At 43.9% G+C, this 27,745-nt stretch overlaps 1 protein-coding gene across 2 annotated transcripts in view; it reads left to right on the top strand.

The window, feature by feature from the left end:
- Positions 1-13,665, top strand: part of LOC147423929 (uncharacterized) — a 100,098-nt gene extending 86,433 nt beyond the window's left edge. For both annotated transcript variants that reach the window (XM_086501937.1, XM_086501938.1), the window contains one exon: positions 13,045-13,665. In XM_086501937.1, the coding sequence (XP_086358063.1) occupies positions 13,045-13,528 (484 nt within the window). In that variant the 3' untranslated portion in view covers positions 13,529-13,665. The remainder of the gene's footprint in view (positions 1-13,044) is intronic.
- The last annotated feature ends 14,080 nt before the right edge of the window (positions 13,666-27,745 follow it).

Raw genomic sequence — 27,745 nt, 5'->3', positions numbered from 1 at the left:
GCCCTAACCCTCCCACCCCCTCGCCCTCGCCCTAACCCTCCCCCTCACCCTCTCGCCCTCGCCCCTCGCGTAAACCCCCTCACCCCCTCACCCTCTCGCCCTCGCCCTAACCTTTCCCCTATCCCCTCGCCCTCGCCCTTGCCCCTTCACCCTCTCGCCCTCGTCCTAAACCTCCCCCTCACCCTCTCGCCCTCGCCCTAAATCTCCCGCCCCTCGCCCTAGCCCCCCTCACCCTCTCGCCCTCGCCCTAAACCTCCCCCTCACCCAGCCCTCGCCCTAAACCTCCCACCCCTCGCCCCTTGCCCTAGCCCCCCTCACCCTCTCGCCCTCGCCCTCGCCCTACCCTTTCCCATCGCCCTAGCTCCCTCACCCTCTCGCCTTCGCCCTAACCTTCCCCCTATCCCCTCGCCCTAGCCCCCCACCCCCTCACCCTCTCGCCCTCCCCCTAACCTTCCTCCTATCCCCTCGCCTAGCCCCGTTACCAACTCGCCCTCGCCCCTCGCCTAGCCCCCCTCACCCTCTCGCCCTCGCCTTAACCCTCCCACCCCTCGCCCCTCGCCCTAACCCTCCCCTTCCTCCTCGCCCTCTCCTTTCCCCTCGCCCCTAGACCTAACCTGTCCCCTCCTCTAGTCTTCCCAGCGCCCTAGCCTCTAGACTCTTTCGACAAACCAAAAAGAAAAAGCAAGCGCCGTATATCTTGTGAATAGCAACTCCCAGCAAGGACGTTTCGCACTTCTCAGCAAGGGCGGTAATTATCTGCGAAAAGAAAAAGCTAAAAGCAGAGAGCCTTTATTATAACCTTGGTACTCCATTCAGTCCATCCAGTACCGAATTGGGTCTTGCCCTTGCTCCTGCTACAGTGGGACTCATCAATCAATATAGATTCTCAGACACAGTTTAACAAGATGGTTAAAACTCGGAATAGAGACAAGCCTCTCCAATCGGAGGAAGAGTCCTCTGCCTTTGGGGATAGCTCTGACAGTAAATCAGATTACACTCCTAGTTCAGAGCAGCTTTCAGAGGAATCTTCAGAGGAAGATTCGCCCCAATCCGTCACTGCTGACAGGGTCACCACTCTCCAGGTGCCTCGCCCGTCTGGTGCCCTCTCCAAGGTACCTTTAATAATGATATATTATTTACAGGCTCCGAATCCAGCACTCAAGGATGTGTTCTCTCAGCAGCAACTAATACACTTGGGTCTTCAAAATTTGGCTCGGACCGATTTGTCTGCCAATATCTCTATTGCAAAGCTATGTTCCCTCTTGCTAACTTTTCCAAAGCTAAATGATACTGCACTTACAGCGGAGGATATCGGACAGAGGCTATGGGAATATTGACTTTGCTGGCACCTCTGCCCGCAACCAAAACCTTCTCGAATCTCTCACCAGAAGAAACTGCAAATGCTTGTCAGGAACTTTTGCTGGACTCACATCCAGACTATCACAGGAGTCAGCAACTGTATTCAGTCTTACAGTATTATTTTTTACTGCAAGCACCGGAAAGAACAGGGGTTCCATCTTCTCCAGGTTCTCCAGCAATATGCGATGCTCTTTTTTGTCTCTACCACTGCTTGCCCTACCCATTTCACAATTTGCCGTTTAAAGCGCTACAGGACAGGGCAAAGCGTTTTCGGACTCAGCGTAAAGGCAAAGCGGAAAGGTTCAATTGCTATGTAGCCCCTATTATGTATTGGGTAGTGCAGATTATACAGCAAAAGACAGATGCAAAAGCAGTTCTCACCCTTCAAGATGATCCAAAAGAGCAAGACCGTTCCAAAATGGCCAAAGGGAAAGGCATCTTGCGCAAGAGGGCAAAGGTACAAAAAGATTCATCTGAGCAGCTAGCAACACTACCTTTCTCAGAATCACATGTCAAAATCTCTGACGTCCATACTACAACACCAGCAGTGTGTATGTCTACTTCTGTGGCCACGTCAACTTTCACACCACCTCTTGTGAGTAGTGTTGCAGTCACTAAAACACAACCTCCAGTTGTGTTGCCAGCACCATGTACTACTCTTAGTGCAGGGGCACCTAGGGATAATGCTGGGGCACCGAAGGATACTGCAGGGGCATCTAGCTCTGGGACGCCTACATCTGACAAGCATGACATATATGATACTTTTGCACCTCAGGCTGACAGACTTTTGGAGGCAGACAGAAGAGCCATTTCGACGATTATCAATGCAGCCCTCTCATTGCAAGGTACCAAAGGTCTGCATCGCGTTTGCTATGACGGTATGACAAGGGAAGTGCAGGCTCATCTTCAACGAGCGATGGATAGGGACAATTTCATTGCTACAACTCAAGATAGCATAAGAATCTTAACTCAACAGGTAGTGGACCTCAAACATATTGTCCACACTCAACAAAAACAGTTAAAAGAGGCAAATGATATGACCGTAGCAGTTCAGGACCTCTCTCCGGTGGTACATACACTATGTCCCTCTTGTGCAAAATACCAAGCTGTAGCCATTTCACAGGAAATTCCATCTACAGCTACAACTACAACTACAACCCCGGTTTCTCCGCAAGTTCCTGCTATGGCAACACAGATACCGACACAGATGGACGCTTCCAAAGCACATTCAGGGGATTCTCAAACAGCAGAGAAAGAAAATCCTACCAATATGGAGTCTAAGCCAACAGGATCGGTCTCATCACAATTTCATGGTCCCTCTATGGCCTCCCCCTCCCTGTCCCCGTCCTTTCCTCAGCACTTCTACGGCTTCCTGGGATTCCAACAACCTGTTCCACCCTCGCAGCCTGCCCAGTCTTTTCTTGGGTTTCCACTAGCTCCACCTACTCACCCTCAACCGTCTCACATGACGCAGCCTGCTGCTCATGGGGTGGCTACTCCATACCCGATGTACCCTCCTCATGGCCACTACCCCTCACCATACACTTGGCCTCCATCTCCTTACCCACCTTATTATCAGCCTCCTCCTCCTCCTCCATCATCCGACCACCAACAATAGATCGCCTATATTTCAGTTCTTCAGTTCCGCTCTCCGGGACGGGCAACGGTCTTGTGGCGGGCAACCTGTAGCCTGCTACAGTGTCACTTTCACTTTCACACGACAATGGTTTACAGTTGGGCTTTGGTCAATTGGTCTTTGGTCTGGTCGGTTCACACTTGGGCAGACACGTGGCAGGGTGGTCTAGTGGACATCGTGGCCAGGTCACCACCGCCCCCAAATGGGGATAGACTTAGATGATGTTCTTTATGAGCCGTTGGTGGCTCTTGATGATTGTACATATGAGTAGTCGTTTTGGGGCCTGTGGCATTATCTTGTACGTAGTCGTCTAGAGTGGGTCTTTACACAGAGCACGTCTGCACCATCCCGGCACGTCTGAGCCTCGACACCCCCATTGTACCTGTGAGTCCTGGCTGGAGCAGAGTGTGCTGCCACACCAGAGTCTGTATCAATCTTTGAGATAGTCGAGTCATATGTTCTGGTCTGCTGTTGTGTCTTTGCGAGCTCTGTTGACGTCTATTGTTTCCTTTCCGTTCAGTCTGTTTGAGGGAGATTCAGTCTGTTTGAGTGAGATTGTCACGCACATTGCATTGAGGACCACCCACTGTAGAGAGCACAACGCATTATCCGTGTTAGAAGGTTCCTTCCATAAGGTCGTAGACAACCACAGCATGGTCCATCAGCTCTTGGACAGACAGTGTTCGTCTGGCGGCGATGGTAGTCCCAAGACATAACAATCGCACCGTACCTCCAAGGTCATCTGCTTGTGAAGAGACATCTACTGAGAGATGTCGAGAAAATTACAAGTTATAATCTGCTAGGGTTTCCATGGCAAGCATTTCAACATACCCCACTCTACCCTAAGTTGTACTCCGAAGGAAGATGTCAGAAACCATATAACTTTGAGCAAAAAATTTCTTGAAAGCTTGCCAATTACTTGGAGTATGCGGCTTGGTAGCTGTAGACATCAACATTTGCATGGCACTGTCTCTAAGAAAAACAGTAGCTCGAAACAAATCTTGGATCCTTCTCTTCCAAGTGATCTTAATGGCTTATGCCTTGTAAGACATGAGCGGTGAAGACGGGAGCGTGCCCGATGCGCGATGAAGTAAGGGTGGTAGTGCTTGATAAGTCCGGGTTGGAGGGCGAAGATACCTCAAATAAAATTTCAGTAGCTCTGTCTGTTCTTGTGTGGGACCGGTATGCTTTTAGAAAAGCACACGCCTGATGCTTTGATACCACTATCACAAGACGGGCACCACGTGCCAATAGAAAATAACAGACCGAACAGACTTTTAGCACTTCAATAACAACTGGATTGAGAGAGAGAGAGAGAGAGAGAGAGAGAGAGAGAGAGAGAGAGACGACACGTGACACGGAGTGGCGGAATTCCACCCCAGAGAGTATTGGCCCCAAACCTTAGCACCCCTTTCGGTATTTCTTTATATTGCATCAACACAGTACAAGCTGGTACTCCAGACTCTATACCTTCTTCAGGAAGCATGCCAGAGAATGAGCCCTAACCTCATATTTAAAGGCCCTTGGCCTGAAAAGCAGTTACAGTGAAAAGCCTTCAAAACTCAAAAGCTTCTGGTCCAAAAAGCAATGCCAAAAGCTGCCAGCGTAATTTATGGAAATCCATACAGGCTGCCACGTCATCAGCCAGCGCAAAACGCAGAAATCTGTACAGTATGTCACGTCATGATGTGAGCGCAATTTTCGAAAATCGCAGTACCGCTGCCACGTCATCAGCTTTTGCGTGTGTGCGGGTCGTGCTTTATTTTAATCCTTTATGTCACTTGGGGCCCCATAGGATGGGGTCCCCATAAGTTGGTAGGATTTCTTTTGTTACTTGTTCTTCTTAGGGTTTAGGCCCCTTGGCCATCACCTGCAAGTTGGCTCCATTCTTTAGGGCTTTGACACGTCAGCAGTTTGTTACAATTGCACTAGAACAAGAACTGAAGCACACAAAGGTATTCCTAAGGAGGTAACTCTTATTCTTCTCAATCTTCCACTACACCTAAAGCTCAGAGTTACGCTATTTGCTCCACTCACAATATGTGAGATGCATGATACTCTTGTTGGTATTGATGATCCTTCTCTAGGGATGATGGCCTCACTAGACAATTTTCCTTGACTATGGGGACCTATTGCTCTTGCCTCTGCTGCAGGGCTTCCATTGTCCTGCTAAAAAAAACCTCTTTCTTGGCCATGTTTTTAAAGGGAAAACTAGTCAGACAACCAGGGTTTATACCAAAATCTAGGGTATCCACCGGGATTAATAAATAAACTGCCCAATTTTTCACCTTGAAAATCAAGGTGAAAAAAGGTTCCAGCAATTTACAACCAAGATTTTTTATTTTCAATTGGGAAAGTTTCAACTGTAGCACTCCATGTAGTAGGGTTGTTGTCTTCCACCTGTAATGTACAACGGAGGTGATTGATGATGAATGCTTAGGATGATTGCTCAGTGCGTACTTCTTTCTGCATGACTTAACCAACCTCCTACTATCCCTTCCTCATCTGACTTACGCAATTGAATACCAATCTGCAAAATACGGTTAGTAAAAGACATAATAGGAGTCCCATTCTGTTTGAGGTCTCGCCAATCCTCTCTCAAATGATCAAGGTAATGCGGTGGCATAAAGTGAGCCTTGAACTTGTCTTGGAAGTCGGCCCAAGTGTAAAACAGTAGTTCGCCATCTGCGGCATGCTCAAGATGCTCGGCCAACAGTGCCTCTTGCCAGGTTTGATACCAATTAATTGCATCACCCAACAGATACATGGCAACAATCAAAACTTTATTGTTACTGCTTTTCTTGGTAGTAGCAAAGTAAGAATTAAATTGATGCAACCAAGAGTGAATCAACTATGCATCCATCTTACCATCATACTTACTAAAAGTCAACTTTTTAATGATTGGATTGTTGGAGGAGTCGTCTCTACGTGGTCTATGTGATGACTCGCCAGCCTCCTTGGTTGGGTCGCTCTGCACATGCAAGACCATGTCTTGCATGCGTTGGTCTCGCAGCGCCTCACGCTCTACCTCCATAGTTTCCCTCTTTTCTTCAGCCTCTATGCATTGAGCTTCGTGTTCTTGCTCACGCTCTAGCTCCATAGCTATCCTCCTTTCTTTAGCAGCTACACATTGAGCTTCACATTCCCTCTCTACTACGGCCCGTTGAGCCTTCTTTTCTTGTTCAACTTCGGCTCGTTGAGCTTCCTGTTGTAGCATCATCTCCATCATGGATTTGTCACTTTACCAAAGCCTCCATAGAATTTGGTGTAATCCGTAGCATAGATGGGGACGGAGGAGGATTCAATGGTCCTTTTGGTGCAGGGACATCTTCTCGAACTTCAGACTCGTCACCTTCGTGCAAAGTATCCATTCTGCTTCGGGTGATGACCATGCACTGAATACTGGGGTACTTGGGGTGCTTTGGTTCATGTGTACTTGGGGTACTTGGGGTTCTTGGTGCTTGGGGTTCTTGGTAGCTGGTACCGCTTGCAATTTGCGTCTAAGAAGGATTTTCTCTTACCCAGCCTCAACTCCTTCCTGCAGGTGCACCCCTTGGTGACCTTTCGCTCACCCCAAGGTTTCTTTTTTCCCACCTCACGTCGATTGGCCTATTGCAATGTGCAAGGTCCGTTGTCAATGAGTGGAAAGAGGAACGAGGGGAGGCTAGACAAGCCCTTTCTTTTTTGGGTTACTTGCCGAGATTGACATGTCCAAGGGGTGGGGTTACGTGCAATCTCAAACAAGTTTTTTTAAAAAATTATGTGGTTCTTTATGGCGTATGCCTCTCAAGGCAAAGTGACGAAGACGAGAGCACGCCCGATGCGCGATGGACTAAGGGTGGGAGTAGCTAATAACTCTAGGGTAGGTTTACGAAGTTTCTTTGATATTAAAATATCTGAGAAAGCTTCTGTAGGTTCTTTTCTTGAGTGATGATACCTAACACTGTCAAAGAGCTCTGATACCAATGTAATGTGCAGTGGAAGTGATTGATGGTGAATGCTCCGGATGAGTGCACAATGCGTACTCAAGGTTCCTTTTACTTAATATGAGAGATGTGCAAAGACTAGAGATAGAAGAGAGAGTGATACTGAGTGAAGGTTCTTTGTGTGTGTGTGTGTGAGAGAGAGAGAGAAATGAAATGAAATGTTATATTAACGTCTTCAAAAGGCCAAAATGACCTATGAGACCAGAGCGTTACAATGTGGTGGATCTGATACAAAGTCAGAGTAACAGAATGAAATGAAATGACAAAATGATGGAATATAAATATTGTGAAATCCTAAGCCGGTAGGTGTGAACAAAACAGCTAGTCGGGATAGCTAAACCACAAATCACAAGAGATCCAGCATTGGTCGCTGGCGGATGTCATCAATCTTTTCCATGATCAGCAGTCTGACTGGGCATCGTGCATGTCGGGCCAAAGTGATCCGGATCCTTTGATGTAGCCTCTGTCGATGCTGTGTAGTCCTCCGCAGTCATGGGCGTGTGGATCTCCCCAATTCAGTCGCTCGGTCGATCAGTATCACAAGATGGGCACCATGTGCCAATAGAAAAGAACAGACTGAACAGACTTTTAGCACTTCCATAAATACAAAACTGAGAGAGAGAGACGACACGCGACACGGAGTGGCGGAATTCCACCCTAGAGAGTATTGGCCCCAAACCTTGGCGCCCCTATTGGTATTTCTTTATATTGCATCAACACAATACAAGCCGGAACTCCACCCTTTGCACCTTCTTTAGGAAGCATGCCAGAGAATGAGCCCTAACCTCATATTTAAAGGCCCTTGGCGTGAAAAGCAGTTTACATGAAAAGCCTTCAAACTCAAAAGCTTCTGGTCCAAAAGCAATGCCAAAAAGCTGCCAACGTAATTTACCGAAATCCATGTAGTTGCCACGTCATCAGCCAGCACAAAACGCGAAAATCCGTAGAGCCTGCCACGTCATCATGCCAGTGCAATTTTCGGAAATCTGCCACACGTCATCAGTTTTTGCGTGTGGATCCTGCTTTATTTTAGTTTCTTTATGTCACTAGGGCCCCATCGGACGCGGTCCCCATAAGTTGGTAGGACTTCTTCTTCTGTTACTTGCTCTCTGAGGGTTTAGATTCCTCGGCCGGCATCTGCAAGTTGATTCCATTCTTCAGGGATTTGACATGTCAGCAGTTTGTTGCATCTCCCCATCTTGAAAGAGAGTAATCGTCCGCGATTACAACATATCTACAAAACAACTCAAGTTAGCTCAAAAATTTCCGAGGGACAATCAGTTTGCTTTTTGTTAAGGAGTTAGCTTCTCCTTTCGGCTCTTTTGATCAAGGAGTTAGTTTCTCCTTTCGGCTCTTTTGATCAAGGAGTTAGCTTCTCCTTTCGTCCAGATCGGAACTCTTGATATTCCGGCGTAGTAAAATTAGCCATCACACCCAGACCGTACTGATCTTCCACGAGTGTCTTGATACACTAAAATTACATACTCAGGCAATCTCATCCAATTAGGAATATTCAGTAGTTGGCACATCACAATGCAACACAAATGCATGTTACAAGACATAGAAACATAAAGCCACCGATGAACACTCCTCCCGCATAACCTAACAAGGTCCGGGCTGGGAGATATTCACGACTCCCCCATCACTCCTCCCGCATAACCTAAAAAGGTCCGGGCCGGGAGATATAGAGGCCTTTTACAACCAAACGCCCCCTAGACCGCAGCCTGCGTCGTTTGGAGGTGCTGAGAGTAACCACTGCTTAGACTTCTTAATACTCCTCCCGCATAACCATCCAAGTCCAGGCCGGGAGTCACAACAACAATACTCCCCCCGTAAAATAACCACAAGGGTCCGGGCCATGAGTAAAAACATCACTTTTCAGTCATTTAATACTCCCCCCGCAAATAACCACAAGGGTTCGGGCCATGAGTATGAACAAGCATTCTCAAACATCATTTCTCACTACTCCACCCGGAAGTAAAATCACCAATCAATGAAACCGGTATTAAAACCATAGTCAAACAATTCAAATCGGCACCAAGACAGGTTCAAAACAGATACCATCCATTTTAAACAAATTCCAAACAGGATCTCCAAACAAGTTCCCAAACAGAACTCAAACTTAAAAAGCAATCTCGACATGAGCCGAGCTCGAAAAGTCGACTGACTTTCCATCTTGAAACCTGCACCAAAAAAAAATTAGGGTTAGGTTCATTCCATAAGGTCGTAGCGGAGCACAGCATGGTCCATTAGCTCTTGGACAAACAATGCTCCTCTGGTGGTGATGGTAGTCCTAAGATAGCAATTGCACTGGACCTCTAAGGTAATCTGCTCATGACGAGACATCTACAGAGAGATGTCGAGAAATTTCAAGTTATTATCTGCTAGGCTTTCCATGGCAAGCATTTCAGGATACCCCACTCTGCCAGAAGTTTCACTCTGAAGGAAGATGTCAGAAACCATATAACTTCGGGCAAAATTTTTCTTGGAAGCTTGCCTAGTCCTTGGAATGTGTAGCTTGGTAGTTGTAGACATCAACATCTGCATGTCGCTGCCTCTGAGAAAAACAGCAGCTCGAAACAAACCTTGGATCCTTCTCTTGCAAGTGATCTTTATGGCTTATGCCCTGCAAGACATGAGCGGTGAAGACGGGAGCGCGCCTGATGCACGATGAAGCAAGGGTGGGAGTGCCTAGTGAGTCCGGGTTGGAGGGCGAAGATACCTCAAATAAATTCCAAAAGTCTCTGGTTTGCTCTGTCTGCTCTTTTGTGGGACCGGTATGCTTTCAGAAAAGCACACGCCTGATGCTCTGATACCACTATCACAAGACGGGCACCACGTGCCAATAGAAAAGAATAGACTGAACAGACTTTTAGCACTTCAATAAATACAGAACTGAGAGAAAGAGACGACACGCGACACGGACTGGCGGAATTCCACCCCAGAGAGTATTGGCCCCAAACCTTGGCGCCCCTTTTGGTATTTCTTTATATTGCATCAACACAGTACAAGCCGGAACTCCACCCTTTGCACCTTCTCCAAGAAGCATGCCAGAGAATGAGCCCTAATCTCACACACACAGACATATATATATATATATATATATATATATATATATATATATATATGCATGTGTCTATGTGTGTGTGTGTGTGTGTATTATGCTTTAAAGGCCCTTGGCTTGAAAAGCAGGTTACATGAAAAGCCTTCAAACTCAAAAGCTTCTCGTCCAAAAGCAATGCCAAAAAGCTACCAGCGTAATTTACAGAAATCCATACAGCTGCCAGGCCATCAGCCAGCGCAAAACGCGGAAATTTGTATAGCCTGCCACGTCATCATGCCAACGCAATATTCGGAAAGTTGCCATGTCATCAGTTTTTGTGTGTGGATCATGCTTTATTTTAGTTTCTTTATGTCACTGGGGCTCCATCGGACGGGGTCCCCATAAGTTGGTAGGACTTCTTCTTCCTTTACTTGTTCTCTTAGGGTTTAGGCCCCTTGGCCGGCATCTGCAAGTTGACTCCATTCTTCAGGGCTTTGACATGTCAGCAGTTTGTTACAATGAGTGTGCCTCTAGTGTGAGGCGACAAGATCTATTGAGGTTGTAACTCCTCCGGGTGTCCATTGTCTGCTCTAAAGAAGTTTGTGATGTGTCTCTAAGATTGGCTGGCCTCTCCTCTCATCAGGCTCTCTGTGTCTGCGCAGCTCGAGCAGAAACAAACCCAGGCATTTCTGATCTTCGTACCCCGTGACTTTGGAGAGCGGTCCAAAGCCCTCTCTGAACAGGCAGTGGAAGCGGCCTCGTATCTCATAGTAGACGGGGCAGTGGCATGTGTAGTGTAATCTGTCTGAGGCTCCACGTTACACAAGGGGCAAGTCCTGGCCTCTACTGCCACTCCGCTATAATCCGCAGTTGGTGTGAAGATGTGCGTATCTAGCCACAGAGACAGAGAGAGAGAGAGAGAGAGAGAGAGAGAGAGAGAGAGAGAGAGAGAGAGAGAGAGAGAGACACCAGATGAGGTCCCAAACCCCCCACCAAGGGTCCCCTTCTCTATCGCTAGAGAGACATTTTCTTTAGATTGCACAAATGTTGATACAATGGTCCTAGATGCTAAGATGTTGATGGGATGCTTGGATCTGCGAAGCAAGGGCTGAAAACTGAGAACGCTGGGCTGATTTGACTGGATTTGCTAAGTGACGATGAGGCTACGCTGAAATCTGAAAAATGCTGGCTGACATGAGAGATAGGGCTGAAAACTGTTGGTGCTAGGCTGATCTGGTACTTGGGCTGAAAAACGCTAGGGTTGGTTGTTGCGTCATGGACAAACCCCAAGGATCATGCTTGGAAAATGCTAGGATGCTTGAGTACTGGAGGTACTTGGTGCTTGTACTGAGGGTACTATTTTACGTTTGAGAAGTGATCCCTAGGGTTACTTATATAAAAAACGCTAGGGTTGGTTGCTACGTCATGGATGAACTCCAGGCATGGATCATGCTCGGAAAACGCTAGGATGCTTGAGGTACTGCAAGTACTTGGTGCTTGTACTGAGGGTACTAACTTATGCTTGAGAAGTGATCCCTAGGGTCACTTATATATGGAAAAAAAGCTGGGTCAGGCAATGCCAATAAAAAACCCACGATTTTAGCTGACTGGCTAAAATGTCACTTATCAGTAAGTTAATCAATGCACTTATAAGAGGTGCTTTACATACAGGTAAGTACCTACGCTGAATACTAATGCAACTATATGGGAACGCTCCTCAATGCCTACACCTAGGGGACATGGGTGTGCTCATGTGGGATTAGAGGGTCCATATACAAGAAAATTGGGAAAAACCTTGAAAGACATACAATGAGATCTTGTGGAAAAATCCCATACAAACCAAATCAAGTGCCTAGACGTGCACGTCTTGCGTACAGGCTCACAAGGACACCAGAACACTTCCTAGGCTGTCCTAAACCTTAGAAGTAGGAGTTACCTTGTCCACATGCACATAGGGTTAGATGTGCACGTGACGCCACCATACCTTTTTCTGAGAGCATGTCCTCTTGTTTTCGATGACGGGTACCACAGATTAGAGGGACTTACTTCTCTGTATGGATTATCTTACCGTACCCTCAATGAAGAACTTGGGGGTTGTCAGTCATGTGTATCTTTGGGCTATGGTATGGGGGGCTTATCTGGTATCTCTGATATAATCCCTCTGCATATGTATGCCATGCTGTCGGGTCCTCAATAGTTGTGGGTGGATGCAGCTCACGTAGACCTCGCCATGGTATACCGGACTCTCTACTTAAGAGCATATCAAAGAGTTCCTATCGTTGTGCCTCCTCATAGGGGCGTCTCTTACGTCTGGTAAGAGTGCGCATCTCTCTTGTGGCCTGGCTGTGAAATATCTATCCTAGGAGTCTCTGCTCTCGGCGGCGTCTATACAACTGTCTAGGCTCATCATCATACCATCTGTTATGGGGCATAGTCCCTGTATTGGCCATGTCAGGGTTGCAGGTGGTGTTTGGAAAGTTCTCGATATTAGCTTAGTACCGTAATGTGGTGAGCTGTGGTCTATGCCGATAGGGGTTCCGAAGGATCCATGGGGAACAAGCCCTCAGTGATATTATAGTTGTATAAGGACTCTAGGCCGTGTGAAATGGATAATGGTGTTCTGGGACTGTAGTTGGGTATGGCTGGTCAATTACCAGGTATTTTACCAGAGTTCCAGCCATCTAACCAGGTCTATTACCAGAGTTCCGGCTGCATCTTTCAAATCTGGGTAGTAGTCTAGGTGTTGTTTTGAGTGAGGGTGGACTCGTGTATGATTGTTTGTGCAGTATAGATCTTTGGTTAAATCTTCCAATTTAGCTCCTTGTAATTGAGTATTACAACTGCAGCAACTTTTGTAAGAAGAACTCAAGCTCAACGCTGTAGAAATGACTAATCTTTTAGCTGTGGAGGAGCTTCTTCCATTTCAATTTTTTGTTTTGTTTTTTGAACTGTTCTTTTATGTTTCGATTGGCAGTCCCATTTATGAGGTGTGTGAGGCTTCTTAGCGATTCTATGTTCAGTTGCACTGCAGGGGGCAATGAGGATGAAAGTGGAGGGGATGATAAAGATGAAAAGGGAAGAGATGTCAAGCCCAATTTATCGAGGAAGAGGATTGCAGCGCTTCGTAAATTGAAGAAGCAGATGGAGGACTTGGACAAAAAGTTCGACTCATATTTTACAGCGGACTATGCAGCAGAGCTGACCAAAAAGGGATTTGTAGATTCGGATGATGACTTTGTAGATAGCTCAGAGTCTGAGAGATCAGATCTGGAAATTTTAGGCCTATCGTCATCTGGCGATGATGACAATGATGAAAGGGAGGATGAGGATGATGAGGGAGACAAGGATGACGACGACGACGACAGTGACAATGACAATGACAATGGCGATGGCGATGAAGATGAAGATGAAGATGACGAAGTTTGTGATTACTCAAATGGGTATGGCAATGAAGATGAAGATGAAGATGATTTTGATGAAAGTCATGATTACTCAGACGGGTAGTCTTAATAATGCAGTTTAGCTTTGTTTGCATTGGACTAGGAGATTGTCCGTGTGGGATTTCGGCAAGCCATCATGATCAAATCCTGCCCACAACAGGCAGCCTTTACAATCCACAAGTCAGAATCTTGAGTCTACCACTTAAGCTAAAACACACACACACAGGTACATGCACACGCAGAGCAAGGGACAATTACAGTAGCAGTCTTATGCATACTATTGTCAAATTGGCTTCAATGCTTGCAGAATGGCAAAGCAAACCTAGATGTCTAGACTTGCCACAACATGTTACAATTGCAAATATTGTCTCAGCCAAAGAGTGTGAGTGTTTTCCATTGTTGGGGGGGAGAGAGAGAGAGAGAGAGAGAGAGAGAGAGAGAGAGAGAGAGAGAAGAAGAAGAAGATCAAAGAAACAATCCCAAGACACCTTAAAGATCTATCGGACTAGTTGAGAGAGAGAGAGAGAGAGAGAGAGAGAGTGGCATGAATGCAGGATTCTACTCTGTACAATACCTTCTTTGTGGGTTTTTCCTCACCTTGAGGTTTCTCACCAGTAATGTAAGTATTACAAAGCAAATGAGAGAGAGAAATGAAATGAAATGTTATATTAATGTCTTCAAAAGGCCAAAATGACCTATGAGACCATATTGTTACAAAATTGTGAATCTGATACCATGTTTGGGTGCAAAAAGACTAGAACAAAAATACTACTACTACTACTAGAATCCATCCTCATTTGCACTCTGGATGTCAAGAGAGTATGGCTCGAATCCTTTGTTGTAGTCTCCGTCGATGTTGTGTAGCCCCTCTCCTCAATCGTGGTCGTCTAGATCTCAGAAGCTCCAGTGCTCCGTTGATGAGAGTGTCGGTAGTGGTCGAATGAGTATGGGCCGAGCTTTGTAGTGATGGCTGCTCCTCTGGTTGTCCCATATCTAGTGAAAAGAAATCTCTAATTCGTCTCTGGGACTATCTCTCTCTAGCTCTCCCCAGTAAAGTGTCTCTATATCCGTGGAATTCAAGTAGATATAGCCGAAGACATCTCTGATCCTCATAGCTCATGACCCTAGAGAAAGGACCAAAACCCTCTTTGAATATGCAGTGGAAACGGCCCCGTATCTCATAGTACACTGTGCAATGACATATGTAATGTAGCTCTATCTCTGGCTCTAGCTGGCATAAGCGGCATATCCTGTTGTCTGCTAGTATCCCTCTGAATCTACCAATCTCAATCTCCAGCTGATGTGAGGATGTGCGTATTTGACCAATGGCACACCGCAAACCATGAGACATATGTGTATCCATGTAGCTGGGTCGAATCACAAACCCATTTCCTATGAGGTGGAGAAGATGCTCTCTATAGAAAGCCATCTTCGTGCCCAACTCTTGTGGCGGCTCCATGCATGTCCTCGTAGTATCTAGTTGGATCAGGTCCTGACGAGTGAGTTTAGTAATCTCCACCAGTGTAAGAGACATCGAGGGTGCCTGAAGAGAGTACTGGAAAGGGGGCAGCTTGTCCATGGTGAAGCCATGCATCTGAAACCATGATGTCATCTGTGCATACCAGCATGAAGTGTCCCCCTAAAGAGCTAACTGTCTGGAAGACTCAAGGGCCAGTCTAGCATATCTGTCTCTAGTAGTATCCCACAAGCTGTGCACAAAGGAGATAGATCCGGTAAGCGCCTCAATCTCCATAGGAGGGGCAGCTAGCTCTGCTCGAATGATAGCGTGGGGTATGGAGGCCTTGGCTCCGATCAGTCGAGAGATCATAGATATCAAGGGCCTCTCTATACGTCTCCAACCATCTTGGCCTACAAAAGGTCCCCATATCTGTACTGCATACAAGATAGTTGAGGCTACTAAAGTATCAAAGAGCCATAACTTTGTTCGAGGTTCGTGGAACTGAATCTGCGAACACATCCTCTCCAAGCCTCCCAAGGCGGCATAAGCTCTAGTCAGTCTAGTCTCCGCTGCTCTCCCCAAAGAAAACCTCGGCCCAGTGAAGACAACCCCAAGGTAAGTGTATGCATCTGTATACTCTACAATCTCCTCACCATATGTGAAAGTCGGTGTTGATCTCCTGATCCACTGTGGTGTCGTGTTAAACACCATAATCTTGGTTGTACCAAGGTTTACAGACAATCCACTATCCTTTGCAAAACTGTGTAATGCATCCAACTGTCGCTGCATACTCTCTGGTGAGCCAGAGATCAACACAATATCATCAGCATATAACAACAATGGGATCCACATCCGTGCCAGTTGGGCACCTCTATCACCCTCTCTGTCAATGTAATCACAGAGAGAGAGAGAGAGAGAGAGAGAGAGAGAGAGAGAGAGAGAGAGCTATGTAAACCTTGCAACCCTCTTGTGCATTATTCATATTTGACATGTTGAGAAGGAAGAAGTGTGAAAAGACAATGAAACGCTAACATATAGGAAGTAACTTGCATATCTAACAAAATATGAAGGTCTATCTACCACTAGTTTTAGCAACTATTGGTATGGGCTCTAATGTCATACAGAAATATGTGTCAATGAGGGGTCTTATTTGGATGTGGTCACGTGTGCCTCCCTTGTCGGCTAGATATAACTAATGCAACTATGCCAAAATTGGCAAAGTTACAAAAAGACTTGCTTTGTATATACAAGCCAATAAGTGATGAACGTGTGACCATGCATGTGGCATATTTATTTCATAAAGTAACTGAATACTATGATTTCTGTGACCCTTGCCTTACTCTACTATGTGACCTACCATATGAGCACTTCTTCATGCACACGCAATTCAATTTGGTTCTTTAGGGAAGACAATGTGGCTTCTTTAGTATTTTTAAGGTACTATTTCCATAGATATAGAGACATGTTTTTTGTTGGAGAGAGAGAGAGAGAGAGAGAGAGAGAGAGATTTTATTATCATCCTCGGAGGTCAAATATGATCTATGGGACCAAAGTTGTAGTATGTGTGTAGGTGATGAGTGATTCTTGATGCTCCAAAATTGTGGTGATGAGAGTCGCAATGGAGAGCCCACACTGTGGCTGGGAGAGGAAAGTGTGTAGGTCTAAGTCATGGCTCAAAATGTGAGGGAAGCAAGATTGGCTGTGACCAAAAGCCAAGTACTCTAGTAGTGTGGTACTTTGACTCTTGAACTTGCAGTGAGCATAATGTGCACAATCGATTTGACTCCTTTTCATTGCCCCAACGCCCTATCTAGATCTAGCATCGACGGGAGTGGGAGCAAGCCAAATGGATGCTATAGTGCGTATCATTGACAAGGGGATAGTCTCAAGGGTGAGTATCTTTTCCTCTTTCAGCGAAAAACATGGTTTTGTAGTTGGGGGCAATATGGGTGGTGTAATAAATAAAGCGTGACCCACCGAACTCCTTCTAAGCCATGATACATTGGCATTGTAGAAAAGCTTCATTCACTGGGAGTCTATTGAGACAACATCTAGCAAGTGTAATGCATCCCATCTCCCAAACCACTTCTTTATGTCCTGCATCCATCTTGTGCTCAAGATCTTTCTTTTATGCGTCTTTTGAACTTTTTTGCTTGCTTCCCATGCAATTGTAGGTAGTCAGTGTGAGGGGTTTTGAGGCATCTTTATCACGTACTCCACAACCCTTTCCATGCCGATAACCTTAATTGGAAGAAACCCTGACTCAAGAAGTAGGAACATATATAGTGTTTATGTCTAAACTTGGAGAAAGTTTGTAAGAAAATTCTTTTGGACATTCTCAAACTCTTTCCAAGTAGACTTTGAGATGCTCTCACCTCACACTTCAACTCCATAAAGAAGAACCCATGTTACCAATATGTTAAAAAGGTACTTCTTGAGAAAGCACTTCATGTTTCTCGCATTACATATGCTTTCAAATGCATAGTACACTCTCTTTTTGGCTTTTAAACGGCGCATAGCACATTCATGTTACTTGTGATTGGCCGGAACCTCAAGGCCAAGGTACTTAAAGCTCTCAATAACTTCAAGTGTCTCATTGTTGTACACAGTGCATGGCTTCTCTTTGTGATTGGTTTTCACAAGCATAACTTGTGTTTTAGATTTATTCATAATCAGTCCACTATGCACGCAAAAGTTCTCAAAGACAATCATAAAGTTTTGTGCATCCTCTAAAGTGTGTGCTAGAAGCACTACATCATCCGCATATAACAAAAGCATGATTATCGCATTGCAAATAGTGACTTCTTCAATGTCTTCTTACACAAAAGCAAGTACCATTTGTTTAAATTGATCAATGTACTAGACCAAAGAGAGTGCGTGACAACGGACATCCTACTTTAATCCCAATAGTGGTTACAATTTCTTTTTAAATTCCTCTTCCCATGCGCAATTGACATGTCACCTTCTCATAGATTCGAGAAACTACAAGCATAAATCCATTTGGCACTAAGAGTTTTTCCATCCTTCTCCACAAATTGTTACATGGAATTATATCAATGGCTTTCTTAAAATCCACAAAGCAACAATAAAATCGTTTTCCTTTGAGCCAACTTTCCTCCATAAGAACAAGAAGAGTGACAATATGATCAAAAACTCGGTCTCATAGGTCTTGTATTTCTATTTTCTCGAGAGACTTGCCTTTTCATTGGGTACATTTTCTTCATGAGAGATCTTCTTTTTCCTATTCCTCTCCTCATATGCCTTGCGACACATATTTTGTTGCTTAATAGTACGATCTTCACAAACAAAACAATTTGTATCCCTCAATTAGATCCAACTATTATCAAGGATAATCTTTTGTTTAGTCTCATAAAAAATGGTGCTTACAATTGGCCGTTCTTACCCGCTCCATAAACCATACCTCCTGACATGCCAAAGTGGGTTTTGAAGAAATCTTTGATAATAATGACAAGAAAAGGAGGTGTCTCTAAGTTCTCTTCGAGAGGAATAAGGAACCACATTGTTACCAAATACATAAGCTTAATACTTGTTTCTGCATACATTTTTCATGTCACATACATCCGACCACTTTGCTCATGGGCTCCTTCAAAGCATTCAAGTCCACAAGAGAGCATTTATATTCCTTGACTTCTTCTTCAAGTTACATCAAACGTGTTGTTTGCATCTCAAGTATCCTCTTGAGATTCTCATTTCCAACCACAAGAACCCTTACCATGCCATTGTCCATTGCAAGTAGCCGTAGGTGTTCACCTTGTTTGTTTACCGTCTCTTGCAACGATACCAAGTATGCCATGATCATGGTTTTCGATGTCATTGGTTGAGTAGTTGTGTTGGTATCTCCACAGTTAGGAGATTTTGGATCATTTTCTACAATGATTGTGGACCTTGTTGAAGAAAAAGAACCCTTGCAAGTGTCGAAAGACATTGTATGTAAAACAAGACATGAGAGTCAACTTCCCCGAACCTATTCACTTCAGAAATGTTATTGTAAAAAAGCCTTTCATAACTCTGAATTTTTTTGTTTTTATATCATCTCTTGGTTGGGATAGAGATTCTCTTGGTCTCATTTCATGGTGAAAAGAGCCCTTGGCATGAAGTTAAGATTAGACAAAGTAGAGTGAAAGAAATATACTTGGGAAAGGGTCATGAGGGCATAACCTAGCAAAGGCAACCAAAAGGTGCAAAGAAGCCCAATACTTCAACTAGAGGAGCAACCTTAGTTAGTTCACTAAACCCCAACCCAACGCTACATGTTCTCCTGTATCCCTAGAGGATCCCTCAAGTGTCCCTGTCCTAGCTTCTCTCATAATATGCGTTATCAAATACAAGTAATGCATAGTGGACATTGTGCTCTTTGATTGAGGCTATAGATAACCCAAATTGGAGTTTGGATGAAGAGACAATGATCAAAAGAGTGAAATGTTGTCTAGTAGGTCAAAAACGGTTGAGAGAGAGAGAGAGGTGTCAATGTGTGTGAGTGGGTGGGTGAGAGAGAGGGAGAAACCAAGTTTCTAGAAGATAACTATGGTATCCCAATTAGAACATAGGGACAAACTACTCTACAAATCTATTCGAAAAAAGTTATTGTCATCTCATCAGAAGAAATACATGTGTGTGTGTGTGTGTGTGTGTGTGTGTGTGTGTGTGTGAGAGAGAGAGAGAGAGAGAGAGAGAGAGAGAGAGAAGAAGAAGAAGAAGAAGAAGAATAATAATAATAATAATAAGAGTATTTTAACGTTGTGGGAAACTATCCCAAGGGACCTTAAAGATGTATCCGACGAGGAGAGTTGAACTCAAGACCTATTGAGGGAAATGGCATAACCAATCTACCACACTTGGGTGATGGAAAGGTTATACCATTTTCCTCCTTTTATAGGTGCGTGCGCACACACACACACACACACACACACACACACACACACACACACACACACACACACACACACACACACACAGACACGTGAAGAGTATTTTAACATCGTGGAATCCCAAGAGACCTTAAAGATCTATCCGATGAGGAGAGCTGAATGTTCTACGAATCAAGTAAATTGTATGTTCTTATTGTATGATACCACATTCAAAGCATTGTCCACTTCCATGTATAGCAATAAACTTGCTACATGGGTCCTTGATGTCGTGAGGCACCATGCATTAAAGTAATCCTAGAGTACATATGAGACATATAAAAAGTGTTTCTACGAGTGTGCATGTGTGCCCTATTTCTGTGTGTGCATGCATGTGTGTGTACACGTGTGCTCATGTATGTTTCAAGTGGAATGCCTTACTACTGTAGTACACGCAACTTGGTGAGTAGGGAAGAAGGTATTTGATTAGTTTTGGCTTGCCCTAGGTCCTAGCTCACATTGATTTTCGATTCAGGTATACATCAAATTCACATCGAGATCTCACCACAATGTAGTGCCCATAACGTAGTTCACAAGTAGTTCATAAGATTGTAATCTTCACTATTACGATGTTGCCTACATTTTGAACACCCCCTACCTTTTTTAGCATGCTCTAGTAAGCACATTTGTGTATATACAAGGTAACTCACTTCTAAAGTGCTAGTTTTTACGTGCATGTATGCTTTTTTGTTTGAGGTGCTATGTATATCAAAGTGAAAATTGAGTTATATGCAAGTAGGGGAGATGTTTACTATTAACAACGATCAATGTTTTGGTCATTGGGTCTCCCTCATGCATTTTGATGCCAATTTTTGCCTTGAACTAGCTCCCTTTACTTGCATTTCGCATAGACAACCTCCTGTTTGTCTCAATTTTTTGCACAATTCGGCCATGTTCATTGACTTTTTTTGAAGAGATTGCAAAGAAATCATCCAATTCAAACTTGTGTTTTCATAGATAGAGTCTTTTTCCTGCAATGTGCAAGGTATGGTAGGTTAAGGGCAATTCTATGTAGAGAGAGTTGTGAAAACCCATATGGTTTGTGGGAGATGTATGCTTTGAATTTGTGGTTTTGGAAGAGGGAAACTCTTTTTTTCTCAATCACATTGGTTGGTGTGATTTTTTTTTCTTCGACTTGTATATAGGCCTAGCACTAGAGGGCAAGCCTTATGTGTGGATTAACGCTTTCAACAATCGTACTTTCCATGAGCTATGTTTTCTTGAGCTTCACTTTCATCTTCTCCTCTTTGAGTGCAATCCTGCAACTATATTTTCAACAATTGGTATCATAGCAGGTTTCAACATCTCGAGCAGCTTCGCTAGTACCCTCCTGGCTCACTTTCTTACATTGAGCTGATTTTTGGTGAGAATCCGTAAGGCAACATAACCTTCAAGTAAGTTATTAGAGCTTGGTATTATCAAAATTTTGATTCCGAGTCATTTTAACCCCCGTTCCCATTACTGGCAATGTTAAATAGACACTTTTTCCCTTTCGTACATATTTTTTGATACTACTGATTTTTGTGGGTGAGATGGTAACACCAAAATATATGTATTTGAACACAACTTCTTGGATCTAAAACTAGGGACTATATTTTGATGCATGCAAAATGTTATCTGACTAGAAAGCTTGAAAACACACAGAGAAGGATTATCATTTTTTTGGATGCCACCCTTTACTATCAGCAAGCCCACCTTTATAATAGGATTGAAGCAATTGGTGAAGGTTCAATTGAGCATCTAGAGACTTGGGTCCATGAGGATAAGAGAAGATGGAAAGAGAATTTTTGGAAGCTAGAGAAGGTGAAGCTTTTTTTATTGAGTTGTAGGATTAGTTTGAGATCGTAGCTTGCTTTTGTTCAAGCAGCAAGCAGGGGTGGTTGGCTAACATGTTGGGTTTGTCAAATATAAAAAGTCACACACAACTTTATGATGATTAAGCACTCAATTCCCATGGGATGTATACTTTTGAAATGGCTTGCCCCTCAATGTACTGTTTGGTATGTTAGTTTTCTTTTTGTTTCTAATCTAACCATGTCAACATTTATGGCAAAACATTTTCATGTGTCGTGCAACACATCTTAGGTTGTGGTTTTATTTTGCAATGATTTCATTTTCAAAACATGTTAAATTTGTTATGTTCACTTTTTAATAAAGAGGAATAAAAAACAAGCTGAGAGAGAAAGACAATCAAAATTATGTCAAATCAAGCAATTTGACTTTGTATTTATTGGCTCAAATGTATCAGTGGCTCTATTATGAACATGCTATGGACCATGGTACCTATTGATCAAGAAGTGAAAAAGAGGAGGAAAATCCTAGCGGATTGAGCCTTCATCACTCTAAAGAAGTCTTTGCCGCAACAAGTGGAGGTAGCGGAGGCAATCACTGTTGCGATTCTGCAAACACTTATCAAGAAGCAGCTAACTTTGCAGGCTAAATTAATGCTTGTGTTTGGATTTAGTGGGAGAGTCCTGAATAGGTACGAGTTCATTCAATGGATTCAGAGATCTCGAATTCTTGGGCATGGGGGAGCAGCTGAAAGTACTACATATCTCTCAAAAATCCTTGAAAAAGGTCACCGGAACCAATTTTTTACTCTGTTCAGACTCTCCAAGGGATACACCCTGTCTGGGTTCAGTTCGTGGGTTTGCCTAGTTGGCTTTGGGATAATATTAAGTTGATTGTTAGTCGATTGGGCACTCCTCTGTTTGTTCCTGACAAGAGAGATCTGGGCAGGACCTCCAACCGGGTTTGCATGGGATGGAATTCCCTCAATTTCGGAACCTACTTCGGGGCTTTCTTTGAGTGTGATAAATTTGGGTACTTTGCCAAGGACTACCCCTTGAAGGCTAAAGTAAGTGGCAGTCATACAATGCAATATGATTCTACATGTGACAACAATCATGCCCTTGTCAAGGAAACAATTGCGGATGAGATTGTGATGCAGATAAGGAGTAACAAAGTGACAAGTGTGTTGGGGAGGGAAAAGAGGCCATGATTTGTGACAAAGAGGTCACCATTGTGCATGAGAATGTTGTGGAGATGAAAAGAGTCACAGCGCTAATCCCTGAATACCCATACAATGAGAATTCTTTAGTCTCCCTCGCTTCTACTCCTAAGCTTTTCACAGTAACAACAAAGTTAGCAATTCAAATCCCAGGGATGAAGAGCGCCAAAAGGGTCAAGACAGTGGCAAGAGAATCCATGACATTGGGGATGACTAGTGCATTGATAGGGAAAGGCACATCTCCACTCCCCGCTCTACCAAAAGGGGGGACTAGTGGCATCCGGATCCACAACCCCTGTGAACTACATTGTTTGAACAGGAGGTAGATGTTAAAAAGGAATTTTTCCTTCTCTCCCCACAAACCCCACACTTCAAATGCTATCCTGGAATGTAAAGGGCATAAGCATGAAAGAGAAGCAAGAAAATCTTTGGCATTCAATGAGGAGAAAAGATGACAAAGGTTGGTGTTTGCAAGAACACCATCTCGATCACTCAGTTCCGAGAAAACAAATGCTTTTTTTAACGGCACCGCTTTTGATGGATTTAGTGGAGTGATGACAAGAGTCCACAGGGATCTTGAGCCCAAAGTTGTTTTTCAACACCCATCTGGAAGGGCTTTTGCAATGTCTATTAAGGTACATAAGAACTTGCTCACTATTAACATCTACGCTCCTAATGATTCCAAAGGCATCAAGATCTTCAGCCATTCAGAGTGATCTTGGTCGGAGGCCTTACCTTGCATTTTCTTAAGGCTTAACTCCTCAAATTTAGATTTGCAGACTGATATCGCCTGGGTGTTATTCTTTTTGAGCATAGACTCTACTCTCTTTATTGCACTTCAAGCCAAAGAGAGGTTCATTAAGATGGAGGAAGCTAATAAAATCTCACTACTTAGATCAATCCAGGTAAGAAAAAATCAGGCTACCATCTCTTCCTTGATCGATAACCAAGGGGTCCAGATTAACAATCCCGATCAAATGAGCAAAGTGATGCTTGATCATCTCAACCAAATCATTGGTAAGGAGGACTCTCCCTCTCCATTAATCAAAGAAGCCAGGACTAAGATTTTTTCTGCCACATCAACATTGGTGGACTCGTTCGAGCAATCTACTTGGAGAGACCCTTTACATAGAGGAATGCTCGAGGGCACTCAAAAATCTCATCAAAGAAAAGTCACCAAATGGGATGGGATCACGGCTGAGTTTTATCAAGAGTTTTGGGAGGTTTTGGGCCCTTCTTTCTTGCATATGGTCAACAGAGCCTTTACTAAAGGTGCACTCAAATCAGGGGTGAATAAAGGATTAATTAAACTCATCCCCAAGCCATTAGCTTGCTCTCAACTCAAACGTTGGAGACCAATTACAATGATGATAGTGGTCTACAAGGTGTTGGCCAAACTCATTGTTGAAAGGATGACCCCGGTGCTAGCAGATGTCATCTCTCCCCACCAACATGGTTTTATTAAAGGAAGATCGATATATGAAAACATCATGGCTGCAATGATAGGGATGGAGTACACCAAGTTCAAGAAACAAGAATGTATTCTTCTACAAATGGACTTTGGAAAAGGCATATGATAGGATCACCTGGTCATTTGTACAAGAAACATTGCAGACTTTGGGATTCGGTCCTCGAATCTGTCAAGTGGTAAGTACTCTTGGCGAAGGGATCTCCTCAGAGCTATTGTTTAATTTCAGAATAGTTGGCAGCTTCGATGTCAAAAGATCCATTTGGCAAGAATGCCACTTGGCACCACTCTGGTTTGCAGCCTGCACCTACCCGCTTATTGCTATGATGGAGCAAGCGGCTGCAAAAGGAGAGATTAAAGGGTTACAAACCCATAATGGAAAACAATTGCTTATCAAGATGTTTGTTGATGATTCACTTCTCTTCCTCCAAGCGGAGGGGAATAATGTTAGACAAGCCTTGGAGATTGTCTAGGTGTTTGCCACATCGTCAGGATCTCAATGCAACATAGAAAAATCAAGGCTTATTTCACTAATGGAGGATGATAATTTTGATTCTTCGAGGGGGACTGAAGAGGGTGTGAAGAGAGGTAACTTCTTTTTTCACTTGGGTATGCCTATTGGGGAAGGAAATACTCACAAGGCTTCTTTTGACTAGATTTAAGAAAAAATCAAAAAGAAAATGAAACGTTGGCAATTCATCTTGATCCTTCCACTGTAGAGCCATGATAATTAACACCTTCATCCCGTATGTATCCTTCATGTCACCATTTCTCCAGTTATCCCAAAAAAATTGGAACTCCTTGTCACCAATCAAAGAGTTTTTGTGGAGAAACAAGATTTCTGCTAGCAAACCTTAGTAGTGGGGCAAATGGACAATGATTTCTAAATCGAAAGCTCAGGGAGTACCTAGAATCCTTGACCCTCTCACTCATGATATAGTATTATGTGCCAAAAAAAATTCACGCCCTTGCCAATTCTAAAGAGAACTGGGCGGTGATGGCAAAAGAAATGGTAATGGAAGCCCCTATGAGGTCTAAAGGAGGGTCATGGTCCAACCTTTACTTACAAAACAGGCTTCTCCCCCCTTTTGGATTTAGGGCTCAAGTAGGAGGTTTTACTAGGAAATTTCTCAAGAAAATGTTGTAAAGCCGCGGATTCACTCAAATGGAAGGATGAATAAGATATTTGAAAGGTACTGCCCGGCATTGGTCCCCGTGGGGTCCAATTGTAGAACTGGATTGAAATAGCCAGGAATCTTAACAACAAGGGCTTTGTCAACTTGGATTCTCTTTGGGATTATTAGAAAGTAGATTGGAGCACATTTGAACATTTGAAGCTCTACAACAATCTATTGCTCCAGGAGGAAATCATCATCGAAAGACTACTTCAAAAAATCTCGAACTTACCCTTTCCTCCCTGCTCCACACCACTTGATTGGAAAGCTTGGAAATGGCATGGAGAAAGTCTATTTTGCTCGCCCAAGACGAAAACAATGTATGAAAAGCTTTGCTCTTCAGCGGTATGGTTAGCTTTGGTTTCATCCCCACCAGGGACAAGGCTAAATCAAGAGGTCTAGTAGAAGGTAGATGTGTCAGATGCAAGCACCCAAACGAATGCCTCACGCACCTATTCTGGGGTTGTCCGAAAATCAGAACTTTCACGTGCTCTATTTGCAAGTGGATGTTAACTCATTTGGCAACTCCCTTCTTTAGACAAGACCTTGCTATGGGGTCTAGACACATAGACAATTTGGATGTTCTAATGGATATTTGTATTGTAAGAGCTACTATGTTGAGAGCAATTTGGAATTCCAAAACTGAACTACTGTTTCAAAAGAAGGGGGTTCCTTTGGACCCCAATGTTGTTCTAGAATTTTGTCAGTGGAAGCGACTGTGTGTTTTATTAAAAAAAAAAACTTAAAATGTAAGCTTCGTATGTAAGTGCAATCGAGCTTTCGCGAACTCCTTTGATGTATTATTTTCTTGAGAACCCTGTGCAAAGATTATGCCACAATAGTTTGTAACCTTCTGAATTTGATGCAATTCAAGCTCAACTAAGCACTTTTATATATAAAAAAGGATACCGTTTAATAAAAAAGGTGTTCACGCCTTACACCTACTTGTTCAAATGCACAATTAATTCAACTATTGATAAGAATTTGTGGGACTTTCTTATGTTGACTCCACAAATGAAAACGCTTAGGTTTGTAGATCTCCATGGCTAAATTCCTTCCTTTGTGCAGTTCTATTAAAATATATGAGTTTAGTCAAAGGAGCTAGCTTGGTTGATTGAGCACTCAATTGCCGTGACTCTGGTCATGGGTTCGAGTGTGGCCAAGCAACCCTGGTAGCGCTCCCGGACGTTTTGTATTGTTGGGGTAAAGGCACTCCGCCTTTTGCCCGCCCGGACGTCCAATGTTCGGTCGCCCACCCACACGTGTATATACCCTTATTCTTCATATACATGAGAATAAGGAGCATCTCACTCTTACTTCTTCCAAAGGTTGCTCCACCCACATCTTGTGTTCTCTCTCTCTCTCTCTCTCTCTCTCTCTCTCTCTCTCTCTCTCTCTCTCTCTCTCTCCCCCACACGCACCGTATTCGCGCACTCACAATTGGTATCAGAGCGCATGGTGATCACGAAGAGCACGATAGCTTCGAGAGCTTTGAAGTGGTAGCTCGCTCGCTCTTGGCAGTGGAGAGATCAAGAAATCTTGAAAGCTTTGTGAGAATGCAATGGGAGCTTGTGAGCTCAGTTGAGAGTGATGTATGCTGTTGTGGAAGCTAAGAAAGGAGTGTGGAAGATTGTGTGTAAGTGAAGGTGCTACCCTAAAAACTGTGTATGTAGCAGCACTGTTTTCGGATTCGTTTTTCTCCTTATAAAATGCAGATTTTGCCTTAGACTGTCTGTATACAAAAATTGCAGGTTTTCTGTTTTTGCGTAGAGTTTGATGCACTTTTGAAAGCACGGCAGGTGCTCGAAGTTAGGTGCATAAATTTTGAGCTGAAGATGCAATTTGAGCTTGTGCAGAGCTTGTGATTTGAGAGTTTTTTGGTAGATTTGGGCAAAGAGTCACGGAGGCGTTTACATACCATCGAAGCGCTCTTGAGAGACACGATTTTTGGAGCACACAGGTGGAGCTTCTTTCACAGGTTTTCACAGGATACTTTGGCAGTGATTTTGTGCTTGGATTCATGGTCTTTGCGGATGGTTTGCATATGGTGATGGAACATGGTTGATGATCATTGTACATGCATTTTGGTGAGAACATTCAAGTGCCGGTGAGCTCTCTTGAGAGCATTTTTTTTTACATTGATCAAGTTTTCGGATTGCAACTCTTTTGACGCTTGCTTATGTGCGGATTGCGATTGTATGTGAAAATGTGGAGCCATTTTCGCATTTCTACTCATTGGCATTG

This window comes from Adiantum capillus-veneris, chromosome 26, assembly GCF_014529385.1.
Source record: "Adiantum capillus-veneris isolate H3 chromosome 26, ASM1452938v2, whole genome shotgun sequence".
NCBI lineage: Eukaryota > Viridiplantae > Streptophyta > Polypodiopsida > Polypodiales > Pteridaceae > Adiantum > Adiantum capillus-veneris.
This window is presented reverse-complemented; position numbering and strand designations above follow the sequence as displayed.